This window comes from Salvelinus alpinus, chromosome 20 (genome assembly GCF_045679555.1).
Source record: "Salvelinus alpinus chromosome 20, SLU_Salpinus.1, whole genome shotgun sequence".
In the NCBI taxonomy this organism is placed as follows: Eukaryota; Metazoa; Chordata; class Actinopteri; order Salmoniformes; family Salmonidae; genus Salvelinus; species Salvelinus alpinus.
Genome location: NC_092105.1, coordinates 52,560,813 through 52,584,415, shown reverse-complemented (window position 1 = coordinate 52,584,415; position 23,603 = coordinate 52,560,813). Strand labels below are relative to the sequence as shown.

At 40.9% G+C, this 23,603-nt stretch overlaps 1 protein-coding gene across 2 annotated transcripts in view; it reads right to left on the bottom strand.

The window, feature by feature from the left end:
• clybl (citrate lyase beta like) overlaps positions 1-22,887 on the bottom strand; it is a 175,037-nt gene extending 152,150 nt beyond the window's left edge. For both annotated transcript variants that reach the window (XM_071356129.1, XM_071356128.1), the window contains exon 1: positions 22,768-22,887. In XM_071356129.1, coding sequence (XP_071212230.1) covers positions 22,768-22,811 — 44 coding nt within the window. In that variant the 5' untranslated portion in view covers positions 22,812-22,887. The remainder of the gene's footprint in view (positions 1-22,767) is intronic.
• Between the last annotated feature and the right edge of the window lie 716 nt (positions 22,888-23,603).

Genomic DNA, 23,603 nt, shown 5'->3' with positions numbered 1-23,603 from the left:
ACCCCCACCTCCGACACTCTCAGCTACTTAATTACCCTTTAACTGCACAGCGATTATGATTGACGTCAGGTAACCATCTCAGAAAACACACAGAATCATAGACTGCTGTCTTATAAATGTCTACATTTGTGACAAAAAGATATGGGCTGCAGTTGTTGTGGACTGGGTTAGTCCACAACAACCCCCCCCCCCCCCCCTTCTGTGAGTCATTTTACGGTGTAAGCCAGTAGAGAGGCGGTGGCGGCGCCTCGGCCACTGTTGGCCCTGGGTTAAATCACTAGTCTAAATGGGATTAGGTGAGTTGGAATGCCGGGGTAAATCACTCATTCAGCCAAGGGAGGGCCCGGGAGAAATTGCCCTCTTAAGGCACCCGTGAGCTGCGGCGGTGGGGGGGTTAGGGTAGAATTAGCCGTACCTTTGATTACCACTCTGGGTTGGTTTTAAAACCGCATCCTGACTAAAGACATCCACGAGTCCTCCCACACATTTAACTGGGACAGAGAGCTGCCCTCCTGGATGCCTGTAAACAAATTCCGTGGGACCAGATCAGATCACTTGTCGACTTGTCTTTTTTTACAAACAAAAGGGGGACATTGTATGCCAAACAGTCTAAATTAGTCTCACCCTCCAGTTTCCTTTTAGTGTAGGATTATAATTCTATTCTTTGCCATCACTTCGGGAACCTTCTCCTGTGCTCAACGAGATGGAGATGTTTCTACAGTGTCAAGACACATTGACTCTGCATTTTCTCCTCCTCTCCACAGACTGGTCGTGACAGTTGTTTCCAGTTGCTGAGTAAAAGGGTCATCATAAAGCCCAGCTAAAGGAAGCAGGATAAGCACTTGAGCCAAGGCAGTAAAAAGCTCTCTGGGAAACTTGAAAGCCACACAAATGAAGTCTGCCGTCTACCATCTGGAAACAATAAACAAACAAAAACGCAGCAGAGCCAAACAAACATGGCCGCGGGAGAGAACCTTTTTTATATATATATATAAAAATATAAACACAATATATTAAGTGTCGTTCCATGTTTTACGAGCTGAAACAAAAGACCTCAGAAATGGTTCATATGCACAAAAAGCTTATTTCTCACATTTTTTGCACATTTTCTAGAAGCTGATTAAACAACATGATCATTACACAGGTGCTCCTTGTGCTGGGGACAATAGAAGGCCACTGTAAAATGTTCAGTTTTATCTTACAATGCCACAGATGTCTCAAGTTGAGGGAGCACGCAATCAGCATGCTGACTGCAGGAATGTCCCCCATAGCTTTTGCCAGAGAATTGAATGTTCATTTTTCTACCATAAGCCACATCCAACGTCATTTTACAGAATTTGGCAGAACATCCAACCCGCCTTACAACCGCAGACTATGTGTAACCACACCAGCCCAGGACCTCTACATCTGGCTTCTTCACCTGCGGGATCGTCTGAGACCAGCTACCTGGACAGCTGATGAAACTGTAGGTTTGCACAACTGAAGAATTTCTGCATGCTCGTCGTCCTAACCAGAGTCTTGACCGGACTGCAGTTCGGTGTTGTAACAGACTTCAGTGGGCAAATGCTCACCTTCCATGGGCTCTTCACCGTTGAATCCCGATTTCAACTGTACTAGGCAGATGGCAGACAACATGCATGGCGTTGTGTGGGTGAGCGGTTTGCTAATGTCAACGTTATGAACAGAGTGCCCCATGCTGGCGATGGGGTTATGGTATGGGCAGGCATAAGCTACAGACAATGAACATAATTGCATTATCCATGGCAATTTGAGGCCCATTGTCGTGCCATTCATCCGCCACCATTACCTCATGTTTCAGCATGATATTACACAGCCCCAAGTCACAAGGATCTGTGCACAATCCCCAGTTCTTCCATGGCCTGCATACTCACCAGACATATCACCCATTGAGCATGTTTGGGATGCTCTGGATCGACGTCTACGACAGCATGTTCCAGTTCCCGCCAAAAATCCAGCAACTTCGCACAGCCATCGAAGAGGTGTAGGACAATATTCCACAGGCCACAATCAACAGCCTGATCAACTCTACGCGAAGGAGATGTGTCGTGCTGCATGGGGCAAATGGTGGTCACACAAGATACTGACTGGTTTTCTGATCCATGCCCCTACCTTTTTTTTTTAAGGTATCTGATGCGTATCTGCATTCCCAGTAATGTGAAATCCATAAATTATGACCTAATGAATTTATTTTAATGTATTTCCTTATATGAACTGTAACTCAGTAAAATCTTTGAAATTGATGCATGTTGCATTTACATATCACATTGTTTCAGTTTTCATATTTAATAAATATTTCATACAGTTAGAAACTTTAGATGGGTCAGGTACATTCAATGGCATGTTTACATTGTTCAGAGACAGTGCTTCTCACTCCTGGTCCAGAGGACCCAAAGGAGTGCACACCCTCCGCCTACCATCATACTGTAGAGTGTGAATGTTTTAAACACACGCAGGGCCCACTGTGTGCATTATTAGAGGACAGTGACGAGGAGACAGACACAGAGCCCACTGTCCTTTGACGAAAGGTTCCCTTGATATGTGTGTGCGTGCATGTGTGCACACTACTATGGTTGACCCTATAAAATAACACATTTCACTGCACCTACCCCAGTGTACGTGACAAAACATTTATTATTTTATTTATTTTAATGAACTGCAGTACTAACAGGGACGATTTCTGTCGGTCTGTCTTCTGCTACCACCAAATCAAATCAAACTTTATGCGCCGAATACAACATGTAGACCTTACCGTGAAATGCTGACTTACAAGCCCTTAACCAACAGTGCAGTTCAAGAAAGAGTTAAGAAAATATTTACCAAAAACAAATAAAGTAAAAAATAATAAAAAAGTAACAATAACAAGGCTATATACAGGGGGTACCGGTACCGAGTCAATGTGCGGGGGTGGGTACAGGTTAGTCGAGGTAATTTGTACATGTAGGTAGGGGTGAAGTGACTATACATAGATAATAAACAGCGCGCAGCAGCAGTATAAAAAAAATACATGGGGGGGGGTGTCAATGTAAATAGTGCAGTGGCCATTTGATTCATTGTTCTGCAGTCTTATGGCTTGGGGGTGGAAGCTGTTAAGGAGCCTTTTGTACCTAGACTTACCCCTCCGGTACCGCTTGTCGTGCGGTAGCAGAGAGAACAGTTTGGGCAATTTTTGGGGCTTTCTTCTGACACCGCCTAGTATTTAAAGGTCCTGGATGGCAGGAAGCTTGGCCCCGGTGATGTAGTGGGCCGTACGCACTACCCTATGTAGCGCCTTACGGTCAGATGCTGAGCAGTTACCATGCCAGGCAGTGATGCAACCGGTCAGGATGCTCTCGATGGTACAGCTGTAGCACCTTTTGAGGATCAGGGGACCCATTCCAAATACTTTCAGTCTTCTGAGTGGGAAAAATAAAACGATTGGAACCATTTCCTTGTTTGATCGTAAGGTTTTATGGGTATTATGACTCATACTGTGGTACTCTATACTGAGGAGGAAAAAGGTAAACATGTCGAGGTCATGCAGAGGGAGGAAAGGCAGTTTCAGATCGGGGTTATCCTCAACCTAGCCTACCCCTTCATCCTTCCTTTACAATAGGGGCTAAAGCTGGGCTAAAGTACTTGTCCTAGGCCCCTACCCCCAGACCCACTATAATGTCAGAAGCCAAGACCCAGTCCCCTTCCCCAGCCTAAGACAAGCACTTCTTTCTACACATTGTAAACAGTGGGGGCATTATAGAAGACCTAACCTACACTGCTGCAAGTACACACACATAAACACACGCACACCCAAGACCCCCTAACCAAGACCTTCCCCCAGCACACACACACTGCCCACCCCCATCCTCAGGGTCCCATTCGCCCATTTACATTCTGCTTCACCATGGGAAATGTGTTCCCATTATTACCAGAATTCTCACCGCTTATGTTCTTTTAATATTTCATTTTACATCCGGCTATTAAAACGAGGAGAATTGCACATCCATTAATTCTAAGACCCTCATTTTCAAATTCCTGTCCTGTGACTAGTATTTGTTGTAATTACACAATATAAGCCTACAGTATTGGCAATTCATGAGCTTAAAAGGGCAGAGGATATAATTCTATAGTCTACATTTAAATATAATAAGCATGCCTATTTTATGTCAAATGCAATCAGTTCAGAGTGATATTATGGCAATAGCAATAGTTATATTGTCATGGCAATAGAATAGCCTTCAAGTCAAAAGAAATATGCCCTGATACGGTCAACCAAGGGAGCATATCGAAGGACTCTAATGTACAGTAGAGCTATACATAAATTGTTATTTTTTCCATCTATACACTTTGAGATTGGCAATGAACAGAGAAAACATCTGACAGGGTTGTGTTGGCCTTCTTGAAAAACTTATCCAAGACCTCTCAATGTCCATAAAAAAATACAGACCCCATCCATCCATCCAGCGGTTAGAGTTGTATTATTATTTCAACATTTGATAACCCGTTTAATGACGACGGCTCGGTCAGGTATACTGATTTCTGAGGTGCATAACTTTGCAGTGCGGAACCTTTTTGACAGTCCAGGCAAAACAGACTCAGATATTCAATCAATAATTTTGAGAGTTTGTGTATCTCATTAATATAAACACATTCAGAAGTGAGACACTTGCTACAACTGAGGAGAATCTATCAAACCCCTCACAGCTGATTTCTCCACACAACATTGTCAACACTGACACCAAGAGGCCAGACGTGGAACTGCAACTACTACCAACCACTGCCATAAATGTAACCTGTTAACCCCCCCTCACACACAAACACACTCACAAGTCACCTGCATGCACGCACACACCCACCCACACACAAAACAGCACTAACACACAGATATTGAAAGACAAACATACACAATCCCTCAGCTCATCTGCCCACTGACTCATTCAGGTGTGCACACACACTCTTCGGTAAAACCCCCACGAAGGCCAGTCAACAAACAGTGTGTGCTGTAAACCCCAACATTGTGACTCATTAGGTGTTGTAGTTGGCTACATCAGACAGGAAACGCAGGCCCAAATTACACCACCATCATCTTCCTCGCAACAGTCATGTAACCATCACTGTTGTGACGAATCCAACCCAGGTGCCGTGAGAAGACCGGAGGAACACCGTGCAAACGGAGTCAGTGAGTTAGGTGATGACGTTCCCTATAGTCACTGATCTAAGGTCAGTTTGTGGGATTTCTCCCCCTAATAGTTACAATTAGGGGAGGTACCAATAAACTGATTCTAGATCTGTGCCTAAGGGCAAATCCAGACAGAGACTCAGACTAAACCTGGAAGTAATATCCCAGCCCACACGCAAATATGCCTGCTACCCAATTAATACTAAGTGGTGTATGTACTGTACAGACCCAATGCTCTCCATCAGGGGCCTATTAGGCCTCGAGAATGCTAATCATGCCTACATTGCATGTTCCAATGCAGGTCTACTAAATAGGCCTTACATTAACCCCTCCTTCCGCCCCCTCAAAAGGAGACTGGGTGGGCTTCTCAGAAGATGTACATTTCAAAATAAATGGGATGACTATAAAACAGAACATTACAATTCAGCCGTTAAGCAAACAACTTCAGGGAACATTTTACAATGAGGACTCATAGAGGTAGAGCATAGAGGCATACAGTACATTTCATTCAGTAAAAGGTTTCAATGTCTGAACGAAACAAATAGCCTAGAGCAGGGCTGGGCAACTGATTGGGGTAGGAGTCACAAAAAATGTAATTCATCATGAGGGACCGCAGTGGCTCGTGGGTCTGTTTACCCACATCCATAAACAGTCAGAGCCAGCCCTAGCCATACCCACACGTTGCTATGGGACGTAGAGAATATATATATTTTCTATGTAATTCAACTAGGGCTGCACGATTAATCAAATTCAGATTGAAATTGCAATATTGACATATGCAATATCCATATCGGAAGAGGCTGCAATTTTCTCCTTTCTTTAACACTCTGTTAATACAAGACACACTATGCACACATGGATTTTGTGTTGAAGACATGTGGTAGTAGAGTAGTGGCCTGAGGGCAGACAATGTGTTGTGAAATCGTTTGTGAAATGTAATGTTTTTAATTGTATCTAACTGCCATTTTAACTGCCAATATTTTCCTGGACCCCAAGAAGAGTAGCTAATGCCTTGACAGCAGCTAATGGGGATCCAATAAATACGACAAAAACTAGACTACGTACCTCCTCCAAAGAGATGTAGAGAGTGAAGGAACGCAGTCTAGCACATGCACAGAGGATGCTGACCAATCACAAGCTGGCCCTCTCACTCTGCATGGCATGCACATACTGGCCAATCCCAAGAGCACGCAGTCAGATGCTGGTGAGTAGAGAAAGGGCTTTACCAAAAGAGGTTCAGAAACTCTGTGGCTTTACCTCACACTGTGTCAGAGACATGAGCGCTGCTAGTGATGATGAGAATGTCGATTTGGCGCAAAAGGGCACATCTTAAGTGGTATGGTAATATTTCAGCTACAGGCAAACCGATGTCAACCAAATGCAAGCGTTGTGCAAAAAGTGCTTCAGAGTTGTGGCGACAACAAGAGACAACACGACAAATGTGTTCAATCATTTGAAGAACAACCATCCATTATTTTACAACAGAGGTGGGGACTGGGACAAAAAACGGTCCTGGCATTACTAACACACCGGTCCATTTTTCCTCAAAGCCCCAACACTGGCCCATTTTTTTCCCTTGAGGCCACAATTATTAGCCAGATAATTAAATTTTTATGCAAAAAATATATATAAGTTAGACAGGCCCACTGGGCTAAAAACAGACCAGCCCATCTGGCATTTACCAGGTGGCCAGTCTGCACTGCTTTATGATGATTGCATGATATTTTTTCTTAAAGCGCCTGAGAGCAGCAAAGCCCCTCAGCCACAACAAGCTGGAGTATGTGAGCAGAGTCAAAATCCCGCTCATCGCTCTGTCTTTTCCAACCGCTCCCCTAAAAAACGATCCGCACTCACTCCCAAAAGAAACTGCAACTCCAAATTAATTTAGCTCCATTCCTTAAAATCACAAATTTAACCAACACTGTGGCTGTTACGGTGACCGTATTACCGCCACACCGGCAGTCATGAGCAGAGGTCGACCGATTATGATTTCAACGCCGATACCGATTATTGGAGGACCAAAAAAAGCCGATACCGATTATTGGAGGACCAAAAAAAGCCGATACCGATTAATCGGACGATTAAAAAAGAAAAATGTATTTGTAATAATACAATTACTACAATACTGAATGAACATTAATTTTAACTTAATATAATACATCAATAAAATCAATTTAGCCTCAAATAAATAATGAAACATGTTCAATTTGGTTTAAATAATGCAAAAACAAAGTGTTGGAGAAGAAAGTAAAAGTGAAATACGTTAAACAGGCATTGATTGCCAATGCGTTTTCAAGTGTAACACCCTACAATAAAAGCTTCCTGTAGACACATAGAAATCACTGAGCCAAAGACACGATTGCTATTTACAGAGTCAGAAAAGACTGCTTGAAGAAGATGATAAACAAGCTGGACAGGAGATACAAGATTATGTCTCGTACATAGGTTCTCCCAAGTCGCCATACCAACACTGTACAACAAAATGAAGGTACAAACATGTTGCGATAAATAACTGGACCAGACTTCAATGTTTTGGACACAGGCTGCACCTTAGAATCGCTAGGCTACGTTTTACATGTTAAGGCACTTTGACTTATAATAATAATTGAGCCTACTTATACATAATTACACAATCATAAACATCCTATTCCATCTGTAGTCTATGGCTGCCTGAATAAATAACTTATGCTATTTAAGAACTCATAATGGTGAAATAGGAACTTATAATCTTATTCATTAAGGAATGAATAAGCGCTGCGCTCATAGCACACTATATTTTGATGATCATGTTAAAAATGTATGTTTGTTTATATGTAGGTGTGTAATAATCCTATATATTATCAATGTTGGAAAATAGTTGTTTCATTTGGTATTTAATTCAGTTAGCACAGTATGTATTCATATTATCATTTTAAAAAGAGATGTTCTCTACCTGACACTTGTTTTAACCATGCCTGATTGATATGCCAGGTTTTCACCCAAGTGTTTGAAAATCGCAATTCATAACCGCAATCGCAAAAATTAGCTATTTAATATTTGGTCCAAATAGCACTGCCGTAAATTCTACTCATTTTGCCATGGGGCAGAGAAATGTTTGCAGTTTTGAATATGATATCTGAATGAGAGTGACTAATTATTTGACCATGATTACTACAAATTTACCAAACAAAAAATGTTAGCTAACATCGGCTAATTGAGTGACTCTCAGTGACTGACATAAGAGGAAAAACAGGCCTAGGGCAAAGGCTATTCTCCAACCAAACAATGGACTCAAAAGGTACATTTAGCAAAAAGTTCACACAATGCAGTTTTAGCTAAGATAGCAAACATGCTCCATGTTAAAAACCCTGCTATAGGCCTATACTCTTGGCTAATCCAAAAAGGTTTATTGTTTTACAGGAGATTTCATCACACCAATTTCATCACGCCACTTCCACTGGCTCACCACATGTAATTTTAAGCCAAACACACAAATCTCCAACTTTCTTGTTATGATTAAAAACACTGTGCTTATTTGCAAACATTGATCATTCCATCCTACTACCACGCTCAATCTCTAAACCACACAAACGGCCCTGTTAGGCCCCTCCCCACCCCCCAACGTTCTTGTCCAGAACAAGATTATTTTGTTGCATTGTTCCACATTCCACTGCGGCCCTGTTTGTACAGATGCAATCCCATATGCTTGGGCTCTGAAGACGCAAGGAAGCCCCTGCTCGTCGGCCAAGAATGTTGCCGTGGATCAAAGGCCCTTGTTCCCAGAGCCCAGGCACTTATTTTGGGGAGCTGGTTGTTTTTTTGTGTCTGTGGGGACTCAGGGTAACAGATCCATCAGCTACAGAGGCATCAGCTCTGTGGGATCCTCCACAGTGTGTGCCTTGGGACAAGTGCAGGCCTCTCTCTCTGCTCGGTCCCCCTCTTGCCATCACATCCAAGGCACTCCGCTTGTCACCCAAGCCCTGTTCTACGAGAGCCTTGTTATCCACTGCAACATATGTTAACTTAATGCGCTGTAACACATTTCAAAGGACAGCTTAAGTTGGGTCAACAAAAGGTTATAGAGCAATTTATTGATGTACTGGCTTGAAAAGAAGTAAGAGGAAGAAAAGTATTTCTGAGCACGTGCACACACACACACACAGATGTTGCCGTTTCACTCCATGTTTTCGGGGCACTACTGTTAAATCCGAACACAAAATAAATGATCTCCCGCTTGAGTTAAGCTTCAACGTCTAATGTATTTTACAAGGGGGAAAAACGAGGGCGATCGGCTTTTAAAAATGGTTCTTTGGTCTCACCAGGCCCCGGGCGGGCATTAAAGCAGTAGGCTAAACAGATGAAATAGGGTTAAAAACATTAGGATACAGTCAGAAATAGTGCCGAGCATGTGACTTAAGTTTTTCTTGGCCTCCAGCTTTCCAACACTGGGTCGGGTTCAGTAGGCACGAAACAGAAGAAATGTCTCAAACAGGGAGCTTGTCCAATAAGGAACACTTGTTTTCCTTATCCGTTGCAAACTGTTTGTAAACGTTTTGTTGAGGCGTGCCCTAAAGAACCTGACAACGGCTATTCCAAATCATGGTTCCAGAGGGACTCAAGTTGTTAGTGTTTTCTTGCCTGATTGGATTATGGCCACAGTTTACCTCTGCCTGGCTGGCTACCAGCACCAATCAATGAGAAAATCAGGTGTCAATCAGCGCTCATTTGTTTACCTATGGGATCCAGAGGCTGGCCCTATGCAGCCAGCCACCACATGAATGGGATGACTTACTTAAAACCTCTACCGCTTCTCTCTCCCGGATCCGGGATCCTCCTCATCAAAAAAGCTGACTAGCATAGCCTAGCCTAATGCGACAGGGATATCATATAATATAATTTTCATGAAATCACAAGTTCAATACAGCAAATGAAAGATAAACATCTTGTGAATCCAGCCATCATTTCCGATTTTTAAAATGTTTTACAGCGAAAACACAATATGTATTTCTATTAGCTAACCACAATAGCAAAAGACTCAACCGCATATTTTCACAATTTTTCTACCGCATAGGTAGCTATCACAAAACCGACCAAATAGAGATATAATTAGTCACTAACCAAGAAACAACTTCATCAGATGACAGTCTTATAACATGTTATACAATAAATCTATGTTTTGTTCGAAAATGTGCATATTTGAGGTATAAATCATAGTTTTACATTGCAGCTACCATCAAAAATATCACCAAAGCAGCCAGAATAATTACAGAGAGCAACGTGAAATACCTAAATACTCATCATAAAACATTTATGAAAAATACATGGTGTACAGCAAATGAAAGATAAACATCTTGTGAATCCAGCCAATATTTCAGATTTTTTAAGTGTTTTACAGCGAAAACACAATATAGCATTATATTAGCTTACCACAATAGCAAAACACACAAATGCATTTATCAGCAGCAAAAGGTAGCGATCGCAAAAACCAGCAAAAGATATAAAATTGATCACTAACTTTGACCAACTTCATCAGATGAGAGTCTTATAACATCAGGTTATACAATACACTTATGTTTTGTTCGGAAATGTGCATATTTTGAGCTGTAAACCGTGGTTATACATTGTGAATATGTAGCATCGATTCACCAAATTGTCCGGAGCTAGTTTGGACACTCACCTAATCTGACCAAAGAACTCATCATAAACTTTACTAAAAAATACATGTTGGACAGCAAATGAAAGATACACTAGTTCTTAATGCAACAGCCGTGTTAGATTTTTAAAAATAACTTTACCATAACAAACAGCTTACGTTATAGCGAGACAGCGCCCGCAAAAAGGGCGGAAAATAGGACTCAACATTTTCCACAGAAATACGAAATAACATCATAAATTGTTCTTACTTTTGCTGAGCTGCCATCAGAATCTTGTACAAGGAGTCCTAGGTCCAGACTAAATCGTTGTTTGGTTTTAGAATGTCCTTTTCTCCTGTCGAATTAGCAACCTTAGCTAGCCATGTGGCGCGAACATGCCCATCTTCTCCTGACGCAAAGAAAGGAAAATTCCAAAAGTCGCAATAAACGTTGAATAAACTGATACAACTCGGTTGAAAAAAACTACTTTATGATGTTATCACATCTATCAAATAAAATCAGAGCCGGAGATATCCACCGTGTATACCGAACGCTTTTCAGAAGCCAATGTTGATGTCCAGGTAGAGAAAGGAAATTCTGGTCACGTCATTCCAAGAGCTCTTGTTCGACCTCAGATCAAGCTAGACACCCCATTCCACCTTCCACTGCCTGTTGACATCTAGTGGAAGGCGTATGCAGTGCATGCAAATCCATAAATATTAGGCAATTGAATAGGCAGGCCCTGGAACAGAGCATCGTTTTCAGATTTTTCACTTCCTGTCTGGAAGTTTGCTGCCAAATGAGTTCTGTTTTACTCACAGATATAATTCAAACGGTTTTAGAAACTTGAGTGTTTTCTATCCAATAGTAATAATAATATGCATATTGTACGATCTAGAATAGAGTACGAGGCCGTTTAAATTGGGCACAATTTTTTCCCAAAGTGAAAACAGCGCCCCCTATTCACAATGAAGTAAAACATTGTGAAAGACACTTTCACCTTTGTATAGTTACAAAGAAATGTAAGAAGACATATTCTCCATGTAATATGGGATATTTAGTTCAGAAAATGTCCATACTAGTACAGTGCATTCGTTAAGTATTCAGTATCCATATTTTGTTACGTTACAGCCTTATTCTAAAATGGATTAAATACATGTTTTTCCTCATCAATCTTCACACAATACCCTGAATGACAAATCAAAAAAATAAAAACAGAAATACCTTATTTTCATAAGTATTCCGACCCTTTGCTATGAGACTCGAAATTGAACTCAGGTGCATTCTGTTTCCATTGATAATCCTTGAGATGTTTTTACAACTTGATTAGAGTCCACCTGTGGTAAATGAAATTGATTGGACATGTTTCGTAAAAAGGCACATACCGGTCTATTTAAAGGTCCCACAGTTGACAGTGCATGTCAGAGAAAAAAACATGAGGTCAAAGGAATTGTCCATAGAGCTCCGAGACACGATTGTGTCGAGGAACAGATCTTGGGAAGGGTAAGAGCTCCAACAATCAGTCCTTTATGGTAGAGTGACCAGACGGAAGCCACTACTCAGTAAAAGGCACATGACAGCCTGCTTGGAGTTTGCCAAAAGGCACCTAAAGGACTCCCAGATCATGAGAAACAAAATTCTCTGGTCCGATGAAACCAAGATTAAACTCTTTGGCCTGAATGCCAAGCGTCACGTTGGGAGGAAGCCTGGCACCGCTCATCACCTGGCCAATACCATCCCTACTGTGAAGCATGCTGGTGGCAGCATCATGCTGTGGGGATGTTTTTCAGCGGCAGGAACTTGGACAGACTAGTCAGGATCGAGGGAAAGATGAACGGATCAAAGTACAGAGAGATCCTTGATGAAAACCTGCTCCAGAGCGCTCAGTACCTCAGACTGGGGTGAAGGTTCACCTTCCAACAGTACAACGACCCTAAGCACACAGCCAAGACAACGCAGGAGTGACTTCGGGACAAGTTTCGGAATGTCCTTGAGTGGCCCAGCCAGAGCCCGGACTTGAACCCGATCGAACATCTCTGGGGAGACCTGAAAATAGCTGTGCAGCGACGCTCCCCATCCAACCTGACGGAGCTTAAGAGGATCTGCAGAGAAGAATTGGAAAAACTCCCCAAATACAGGCGTGCCAAGCTTGTAACATCATACCCAAGAAGTGTCGAGGCTGTAATCCCTGCCAAAAGGTGCTTCAACAAAGTAGGTTCTGAATACTTATGCAAATGTGATATCAGTTATTGATTTGTAATACATTTGCGAAAACATCTAAAAACCTGTTTTTGCTTTGTCATTATGATGTTTAGATTGAAAGAAATGTGGGAAAAAGTCAAGCGGTCTAAATACTCTCTGAATGCACTGTATGTATAGTGGTGCACAATTGTGGAATGATTTGAAAACCAATAGAAGAATCTTAAAATTATTTCTAAAAACTCGCAGGCAGCCAGTGCAAAGACTTTAAAACCGGTGTAGTGTGTGGTCTCCGTCTGGTCTTGGTCAGTACCCGTGCTGCAGCATTCTGTATGTTTTGAAGTTGACCAATGGCTTAAAACTTCTTGACGCACGGATCCCTTTAGCGGTATCATTTTCATCAACAACCGCTAAATTGCAGAGCGCCAAATAAATAAAAAAATTGCAAAAAATATTTATATTCATGAAATAACAAGTGCAATATAGCAAAACACAGCTTAGCTTGTTGTTAATCCACCTGTCGTGTCAGATTTTGAAAATATGCTTTACAGCGAAAGCAATCCAAGCGTTTGTGAGTTTATCGATCACTTAGCAAAACATTAAGAACACCTAGCAGCAGTGTAGATTGGTCACGAAAGCCAGAAAAGCAATAAAATGAATCGCTTACCTTTGATGATCTTCAGATGTTTGCACTCACGAGACTCCCAGTTACACAATAAATGTTCCTTTTGTTTGATAAAGATTATTTTTATATCAAAAAATCTAATTTTTTTTGGCGCGTTATGTTCAGTATTCCACAGCCTTAGGCAAGTGTTTCAGCATGATAATGCACGTCCCCATGTCGCAAGGATCTGTACACAATTTCTGGAAGCTGAAAATGTCCCAGTTCTTCCATGGCCTGCATAATCACCAGGCATGTTATGCTCTGGATCAATGTGTACGACAGCGTGTTCCAGTTCCAGCCAATATCCAGCAACTTCGCAGTCACTGAAGAGGAGTGGGACAACATTCCTCAGGCCACAATAAACAGCATGATCAACTCTATGGGAAGGATTTGTTTTGCACTGCATGAGGCAAATGGTAACACCAGATACTGACTGGTTTTCTGATCGACACCCCTACTTTTTTTAAGGTGTCTGTGATGGAGGTCGACCGATTAATCGGAATGGCCGATTAATTAGGGCCGATTTCAAGTTATAAAAATCGGAAATCTGTATTTTTGGACACCGTTTTGGCCGATTTTTAAAAAAAGCATTTTTTACACCTTTATTTAGTCAGTTAAGAACACATTCTTATTTTCAATGACGGCTTAGGAGCGGTGGGTTAACTGCCTTGTTCAGGGGCAGAACGACAGCTCAGGGATTCAATCTTGCAACATTACGGTTAACTAGTCCAACGCTCGAACCACCTGATTACATTGCACTACACGAGGAGCCTGCCTGTTACGCGAATGCAGTAAGAAGCCATGGTAAGTTGCTAGCTAGCATTAAACTTATCTTATAAAATACAATCAATCAATTATAATCACTAGTTAACTACACATGGTTGATGATATTACTAGTTTATCTAGCGTGTCCTGCGTTGCATATAATCGATGCGGTGGCATTCGCGAAAAAGGACTGTCGTTGCTCCAATGTGTACCTAACCATAAACATAAACATGCCTTTCTTAAAATCAATGCACAAGTATATATTTTTAAACATGCATATTTAGTTAATATTGCCTGCTAACATGAATTGATTTTAACCAGGAAAAATGGTGTCACTTCTCTTGCAACAGAGTCAGGGTATATGCAGCAGTGGGCCGCCTAGCTCATTACAAACTGTGTGAAGACCATTTCTTCCTAACAAAAACAGCCAACTTCGCCAAACGGGATGATTTAACAAAAGCTCATTTACGAAAAAAGCACAATCGTTGCACGACTGTACCTAACCATAAACATCAATGCCTTTCTTAAAATCAATACATAGAAGTATATATTTTTAAACCTGCATATTTAGCTAAAAGAAATCCAGGTTAGCAGGCAATATTAACCATGTGAAATTGTGTCACTTCTCTTGCGTTCATTGCACGCAGAGTCAGAGTATATGCAACAGTTTGGGCCGCCTGGCTCATTGCGAACTAATTTGCCAGAATTGTACGTAATTATGACATAACATTGAAGGTTGTGCACTGTTACAGGAATATTTAGACTTATGGATGCCACCCGTTAGATAAAATACGTAACGGTTCCGTATTTCATTGAAATAATAAACTTTTTGTTTTCGAGATGATAGTTTCCGGATTCGACCATATTAATGACCTAAGGCTCGTATTTCTGTGTGTTATTATGTTATAAATAAGTCTATGATTTGATAGAGCAGTCTGACTGAGCGATGGTACGCACCAGCAGGCTCGTAAGCATTCATTCAAACAGCACTTTCGTGCGTTTTGCCAGCAGCTCGTCACTGTGCTTCAAGCATTGTGCTGTTTATGACTTCAAGCCTATCAACTCCCGAGATTAGGCTGGTGTAACCGATGTGAAATGGCTAGCTAGTTAGCGGGGTGCGCGCTAATAGCTTTTCAAACGTCACTCGCTCTGAGACTTGGAGTAGTTGTTCCCCTTACTCTGCATGGGTAACGCTGCTTCGAGGGTGGCTGTTGTCGATGTGTTCCTGGTTCGAGCCCAGGTAGGAGCGAGGAGAGGGACGGAAGCTATACTGTTACACTGGCAATACTAAAGTGCCTATAAGAATATCCAATAGTCAAAAGTATATGAAATACAAATCGTATAGAGAGAAATAGTCCTATAATTCCTATAATAACTACAACCTAAAACTTCTGACCTGGGAATATTGAAGACTCATGTTAAAAGGAACCACCAGCTTTCATCATGTTCTGAGCAAGGAACTTAAACGTTAGCTTTCTTACATGGCACATATTTCACTTTTACTTTCTTCTCCAACACTTTGTTTTTGCATTATTTAAACCAAATTGAACATGTTTAATTATTTTTTTAGGCTAAATTGATTTTATTGATGTATTATATTAAGTTAAAATAAGTGTTCATTCAGTATTGTTGTAATTGTATTATTACAACAATAAAAAAAATATTAAATTGTCCGATTAATCGGTATCGGCTTTTTTTGGTCATCCAATAATCGGTATCGGCGTTGAAAAATCAGTCGGTCGACCTCTAGTCTGTGACCAACTGATGCATACCTGTATTCCCAGTCATGTCAAATCCATAGAATAGGGTCTAAACTGAACTAAAATTGATTAAAAAAAAAAAATCCCCTTATCTACACACAATACCCCATAATGACAAAGCAAAAACATGTTTTTTTGCTAATTTATTACAAATAAAAACCGGAAATATCACGTTCAGACCCTTTACTCAGTACTTTGTTGAAGAACCTTTGGCAGCGATTACAGCCACGGGTCTTCTTGGGTATGACGCTACAAGCATGGCACACCTGTATTTGAGGAGTTTCTCTTATTCCTCTCTGCAGATCCTCTCAAGCTCAGTCAGGTTGTATGAGGTGCGTTGCTGTACACCTATTTCCAGGTCTCTCCAGAGATGTTCGATCGGGTTCAAGTCTGGGACACTCAAGGACATTCAGAATCTTGTCCCGAAGCCACTCCTTCATTGTCTTGGTTGTGTGCTTTGGGTCATTGTCCTTTTGGAAGGTGAACCTTCTTCCCAATTTGAGTTCCTGAGTGCTCTACCACTGAAAAACTTCCCCACAGAATGATGCTCCCACCAACATGCTTCACTGTAAGGATGGTGCCAGGTTTCCTCCAGACGTGACACTTGGAATTCAGGCCAAAGAGTTCACTCTGGGTTTCATCGGACCAGTGAATCTTGTTTCGCAGAGTCTTTAGGTGCCTTTTGGTAAACTCCAAGGGGGTGTCATGTGCCTTTTACTGAGGAGTGGCTTCCGTCTGGCCACTCTACCATAAAGGCCTGATTGGTGGAGTGCTGCAGAGATGGTTGTCCTTCTGGAAGTTTCTCCCATCTCCACAGAGGAACTGGAGCTCTGTCAGAGTGACCATCGGCTTCTTGGTCACCTCCCTGACCAAGGCCCTACCCTGATTGCTCAGTTTGGCCAGGCGGCCAGCTCTAGGAAGAGTCTTGGTGGTTCCAAAATTCTTCCATTTAAGAATGATGGAGGCCACTGTGTTCTTGGGGACCTTCAATGCGGCAGACATTTTTTGGTACCCTTCCCCAGATCTGTGCCTTGACACAATCCTCTCTCATGCTCTATGGACAACTCCTTTGACCTCATGGCTTGGTTTTTGCTCTTATATAGACAGGTGTGTGCCTTTCCAAATCATGTCCAATCAATTTAATTTAACACAGGAGGACTCCAAACAAGTTGTAGAAACATCTCAAGGATGATCAATGGAAACAGGATACGCCTGAGCTCAATTTTCAGTCTCAGAGCAAAGGGTCTGAATACTTACCTAAATAAGGTATTTCTGTTTTCACATTTCTAAAAACCTGTTTTTTGCTTTGTCTTTATGGGGTATTGTGTGTAGATTGCCCTTGGACATTTATTCATTTAATCCATTTTAGAATAAAGCTGTAATGACTTTTCCACAAAATGTGGAAAAGTCAAGGGGTCTGAATACTTTCCGAAGAAACTGTAGTAGACCTATAGGCGGGATTAAACGAGATCCCCAGTCAGCCGTTCAGCGCACACTAAAATAAATTATTATGTTTCAATTTCTACAGCTGTTACAAATACTTTTACAAATTTAAAACGACCAAATGTTGGCCTTTAACCATCGAACAGAAAAAGGACAGCACTATGGTAAATTGACTTATTTTATTGCCACATAAACAAGTCGGGGATGAGCCCTTGGCAGTCAATGTCACAACGACAACACCACACAGATGGGCATAATTATACATTCACAGTCAGTATTGGCCCAATCAAGAGATCCCAGCAGAGGGAGCTGTGGGGGAAACATGACAATCAAATAAAGACATATCAACACACAATACATGGCGTTGTTACCTAAAAGTTTGGCCTATTTATAACCTACTACAAAAAAAACGATAAAAATAACATTCCTCATTAAGGCCTGCTGGGGTAAGAGTGCCCAAGCAGTCTATCCATTATGTCTTTCTTTGGAGAAGTAATTTATCCCTATCGCCTCCTCTACATGGAGCCTTCACCAACTCAATGCCCATATTACGTAAGGAACTTAGTTCATGATTATGGCTATTGAAATGCCTGGCAACAGGTGATTTTTCATCATGGTTGCAAATGACGCTCTTATGCTCACATACCCTAAGTTCACGTTTGGTCTTACCCACATCATAAAAGTTACAAAAACACTTAAGGCGATATACAACATTTTGTGTTACATGTTATTCTACCTCGGACCTTCATCCTCCCACCCAAATGGGAATTATTAGGAGAGTTCCCTCTGATCATGGCATAACAAATAAAATAAAAAATGTAATCAATATATCTCATAAACACTTTGATAAACTTAGAATAGGGATTACTATAGTTTACAAAGTCCAACTCAAATTTCCCCGTAAACAAATTAGAATAATTAGGTGTAACTGTCTTCAAACTTTAAATAATTCTTAGTCAATATTTCATTAGTCAAGCTCAGCAGTAAGTCAGTGGGGGGAACCAGTTCTGTTCTTTGATTCAAATAATGTTTCATCGCATCTAAACCCTCTTGATGAGGAATATTCACAAAAATTGCTAGAGACATCCATAGTGCACAAGTCATTCGAGTCCATTGAACAAGTCTCTAATTTCTTCAAAAAGTCTGTCGTCTCCATAAAGTAAGAGGGTAACAGTTTATTTTCCCAGAGCGCTGTCCTATTTCTATTCTTTGGATTACTATATACAAGGATCCAGCACCCAAATTCTGTAGGCTATATATATATATATAGATATATATATATATATATATACACACAATATTCTGTCCATATAAATGAATGCAGCGCATATTTCCTGTGACTTGTTCAATCGCATGCAGACAAAGAACCCATTGGGCACAGACATCATTTCAACCAGAGGCTGGTGGGAGAAGCTATAGGAATAGAATAAATGGAACTGAGACAAACACGTTCATGTTTTTGGTACCATTCCATTGATTCCATTCCAGACATTAAAATGAGCCTGTACCCCTATAGCTCCGCCCACCAGCCTCCTTTGATTTCAACGTCTAATTTTGATTTACTTTCGGTTGAGTTGTCAACTAATGTGAATTCGACGTGAAATCAACAAAACATTTCAGCATGTCATTGGATTTAGGTTAAAAGTTGGGTGAAAAAAATGACAATTCCCTTACGTTGATGACTTTCAAATCCAATCAGTTTTCTATGTTGTTTCAACATGGAATTTTTTTATTGCTGAAATAACAAGGAAACCACATTGATATAACCAGTTTTTGCACAGTGGGAGGAGATAAAGGTGTGAAATACTGTTAACATGGCCTACTTAATCCCAATAACGTGAGCATTCAAGACTTTCTCAGTGAGCCAGCCATTCCCCCAACCAATCGCGCGCAGACGGAAGAAAGAGTCACCAACAAAGGAGTTCTTCTGTTGCAGCCTTCACTGTAAAATATAACATGTTGTGGCGGTGCTTTGATCGGAAACCTACCTCCGAATTTAGGCAAAACGCCACTTTACAAAACAGTCTGCCATGATTGCCGAGTAGCCACACGGCTTTATGCAGTAGTTCTTAATTTAAAATGTTGTTATAGGGGGACATTAAACTAGTTTTTTTTAATAACCTGTGCTATAAAAGCCTGGCAGACCCTGAAAGGGGAAACTGCCTATTAAGTTATAAGGTCCAGGCCCCGGCTACCTAATTGACAAGCTCTAGGTGACTTTCATCACTTGTCGATTTCATAGCGGCAGTCGATGTTTCCTCCAGGATGCTGTTGCATCTTTGACATGAGGGTGTTTGTGACAAAGAGCAGTCGGCCCTGGCGCCAAATCCAAGGCTACAGCTCAAGGTCTCTCCATAAAACAAAAACACACATCCTACTGGTTGAATAAACATTGCTTCCAAGTCATTTCAACCAAAAAATGAAATGTGATGATGTTGAAATTACTTTGAATTAACATAGAAAACTGATTGGATTTGCAAAAGGTCATCAACGTGAGGGAATTGTTTCATTTTTTCCACCCAAATTTTAACCTAAATCCAATGACATGGTGAATTTTGTAGACTTTACGATTACTTCATGTTAGTTTACAACTCAACCAAATGTAAATTATAACTAGGCATTGAACGTCTGTGCCCAGTGGGATTCCACTTCCTTTCCCGGCCGCATCTTTACACTGCTATAACACAGGCAGTCTGCATGGACCAAGTTCGCATCCACTGAGAATGTGTTTTTCATGAAGTTTCGGGTTTTTATCTCGTATAAAAATACGTCTAAGATAGGATTTTTTCCCAATTGCTGATTATCTGTGGACACACAATACTTTAAAATAAATATATATATATATATATATATATTTTTTTTTTTAATACAGACTAAGCAACAGGATATTTTTCCTTTAGATTTGATTTCATCTCTTTTAGTTCTCGTTTGAACGAATCTTCCAAGAGTCTATAACAAACTTTAAAATACAATTTACAATACAATCACATTTCAAACAGCATGAAAATCCCAAATGATTTTAGCCTAGTTGTTTTCCTCTGGTGGCCCTAATGACTGCCACTAAGCACATATCCTTAAAACCCGTCAGGCATAAAACACTATCACTGTACACCTCACACACACTCCAACAGTAGATTGGCGTGACAGTCACTTTACGCTGCAGATTAGCACTGTCGCACCTCTGGAAATTCATCTGCCTTGAAGTACAGCCACCTCGCACCATGTTTCCCAATGACCAATACGGACAGATTACTAGAACTACAAACCACACTGCCACCTTTGTAATTGACGTTTCAACAGTTTGAAGTTCCCCATTAAGTCCAACCAAAGGAATTAAGTGCAGATGTGACAGGTCGAGACAAAACAATTGTGTAGGGCCCTTACAGCCCTTGATTATGACTCAGTTCCATTACACATGAGAGTCATTGGACAAAGGAGTCTTCTATAGAGTGTCTTGTTAAGAGCCCATATGCTTGGTCTGAACATTAGGCAAAACGCCACTTGTGGTATGGTTTTGGAACCATAAGGAACTTCTCTTTCATATCAGTGAGAAATCATTTTCTAAAAACAAAAGGTTAAATTGATACACCTTTATAGGGTTAGTGTTCACACACAGCCACTGAAGACAGATAATTAGCATAGGTGGTCACTATCTAGCATGCGCCGAAAACCTGTGTGTAATGGAAGAAGGCCGCCAGAAACGTGTTTTCACTGAAAAATACTGTCGTCTGCAACTGTGATGAAGTCGGTTAAAATAGTGTACAGTAAGTGCATATTCTGCATTTGTGAAATTATTTCGATGTGATATGAAAGTAAAGCGCTTTACGTTTTAGTCTGGCTTTCCTGGAAGTCTTGTGATGTTGCACCTTTGGGTTGAGAAACTCTGTCTCCTTAGGGCTCCCGATCTAAAGCCCTGCATCTCCGATCTAGAGGCATCACTACAGACCCTGGTTCGATTCCAGGATGTATCACAACCGGCTGTGACTGGGAGTCCCATAGGGCGGCGCACAATTGACCCTGCGTCATCCGGGTTTGGCCGTCATTGTAAATAAGAATTTGTTCTTAAACTGACTTGCACAGTTAAATAAAAATTATTTTTATAAATCTAAAACCGTATCACAATTCAGAATCAAAATCCTGTTTAGATGGAGAATTTGGCCATTTTGGCAGCCAGAGCCAGTCTACCTCTGAAAATAATATAAGGTCCTTGAACCTTAAGGAGTAACGGTAGGCTCCTTAAGAGTACATCTTGGGCTGAAGGCATTAGTGCAATTATGTAGGATAGGCCTACTAAACAATAAATATGCAACTCATTTGAAACCTATGTTGTCCTTTCAATTCATTACATTTCAACCCATTATAGTTTTATGCAATGTTAAGAACTCGTATCACCCAAGCATTGTATCAGGTGAAGTATGTGTTTAAGAATGATATGTTCTGAGAAACGAAAATATTTGCACGCAATATGGTTATGCCTCTCTGACACAACAAATCCTATCGAATCTACACCACACCTGTCAAACTCATTCCACGGAGGACCGTGTGTCGGCGCGTTTTCGCTCTTCAATTGTACTTGATGAATTAAGGTCACAAATTAGTAACGGTCACACCCGATTGTCGCGGACTTAAATGAAAAACCTGCAAACACTAGGCCCTCCATGGAGTGAGTAACACTCCTGGTCAAGTTGTCAATAACCTAATAACACAGCACATGCGACTCCAAATGAATCTAGTTACTGTATCAAACCAGTTCACAATCAAATAGGTCTGAAGATATAGCGTGAAGTGATCTATTTACATTATTATAAATAATGACAATGCTGGATACATGTGCAAATTGAAACTACAGTAGCTACTACGTGTGGAACAGACATGAAACATGGTAACAAGACGCAGGTGATTAATCAACTCGAATGGTAATTACAATGGAAGTATAATGTGACTGAACTACTTGTGAATGTCACTTTTGTTGACTAACTCCGCTAACTGAAAGTAGCTATAACTAGCTAACGCTGGTAAGTAAACGACAGCTGTATTTTTACGACATGCCAGTCAACACTATCTCAGTTTCGGTTTACTGAAGCTCGTAGTAATTTACAGTCACACAAAGCCTCGTTCACAACAGCATTGATTGTTGAATTTCTAACTTACTGTGGGACAGCTCGTCTGATAGCTCGAATTATGGACTGCGCCATTTTGTTTCAACGTTTTTCTATGGGTACAACGGGATTGGCTACTGGTGTATTTCTGTTGAGCAAACGAAGAGCTCTGATTGGCCTCTGAGTCAGCTAAGAGGCAGGTTCCTCGTGGCATATGTCAAATACAGTTGGTTAGTTCGTTTTGCATGGCACGGTGCCACGGGAAGCTGAAGTTTTCATTTAAGGACCAATGGAAGTACACAGTCTGCGTACTCGGATCACCGGGCCATGCAAAACTAACTCCCTTTACAGAGGGTTTGTTGGAGTAGTAACACGTACAACTACTTAAGAGATTGTCTCGAATCAGCTCTGCCTGTAGACATAGACAATTAACTACGGAAATCACCTACAAATCACCTTGCATCATAAATAACGACTCATTATTATTATTTGTAGATCAGTCAGTCACAATTTAGCCGTGATATATCACGGTTTTGATGCTCTCGGCCAGTGAAATTATATTTAAAAAATATATAATATATACCTGGAACGATATATATCGTATATATCGATATATATCTGTTATTGGTCTGTTTTGAGTGGTTAGGCTGAAACAACTTACTGTAGACGAATGTTGGGGGAGGTGCATCTGCAACAGGAAGTTTTGCCAAACAGACCAGGCCAGGGTTTGATAGGTCAATGAGAGAAATTAAAACATTCTCATTAGTTGTTAAAGGGGGAATTTCATAATCATTACTATACTGAACAACAATGTATATGCAACAATTTCAAAGATTTTACTGAGTTACAGTTCATGTAAGGTTATCAATTGATTTAAAATCATTAGCA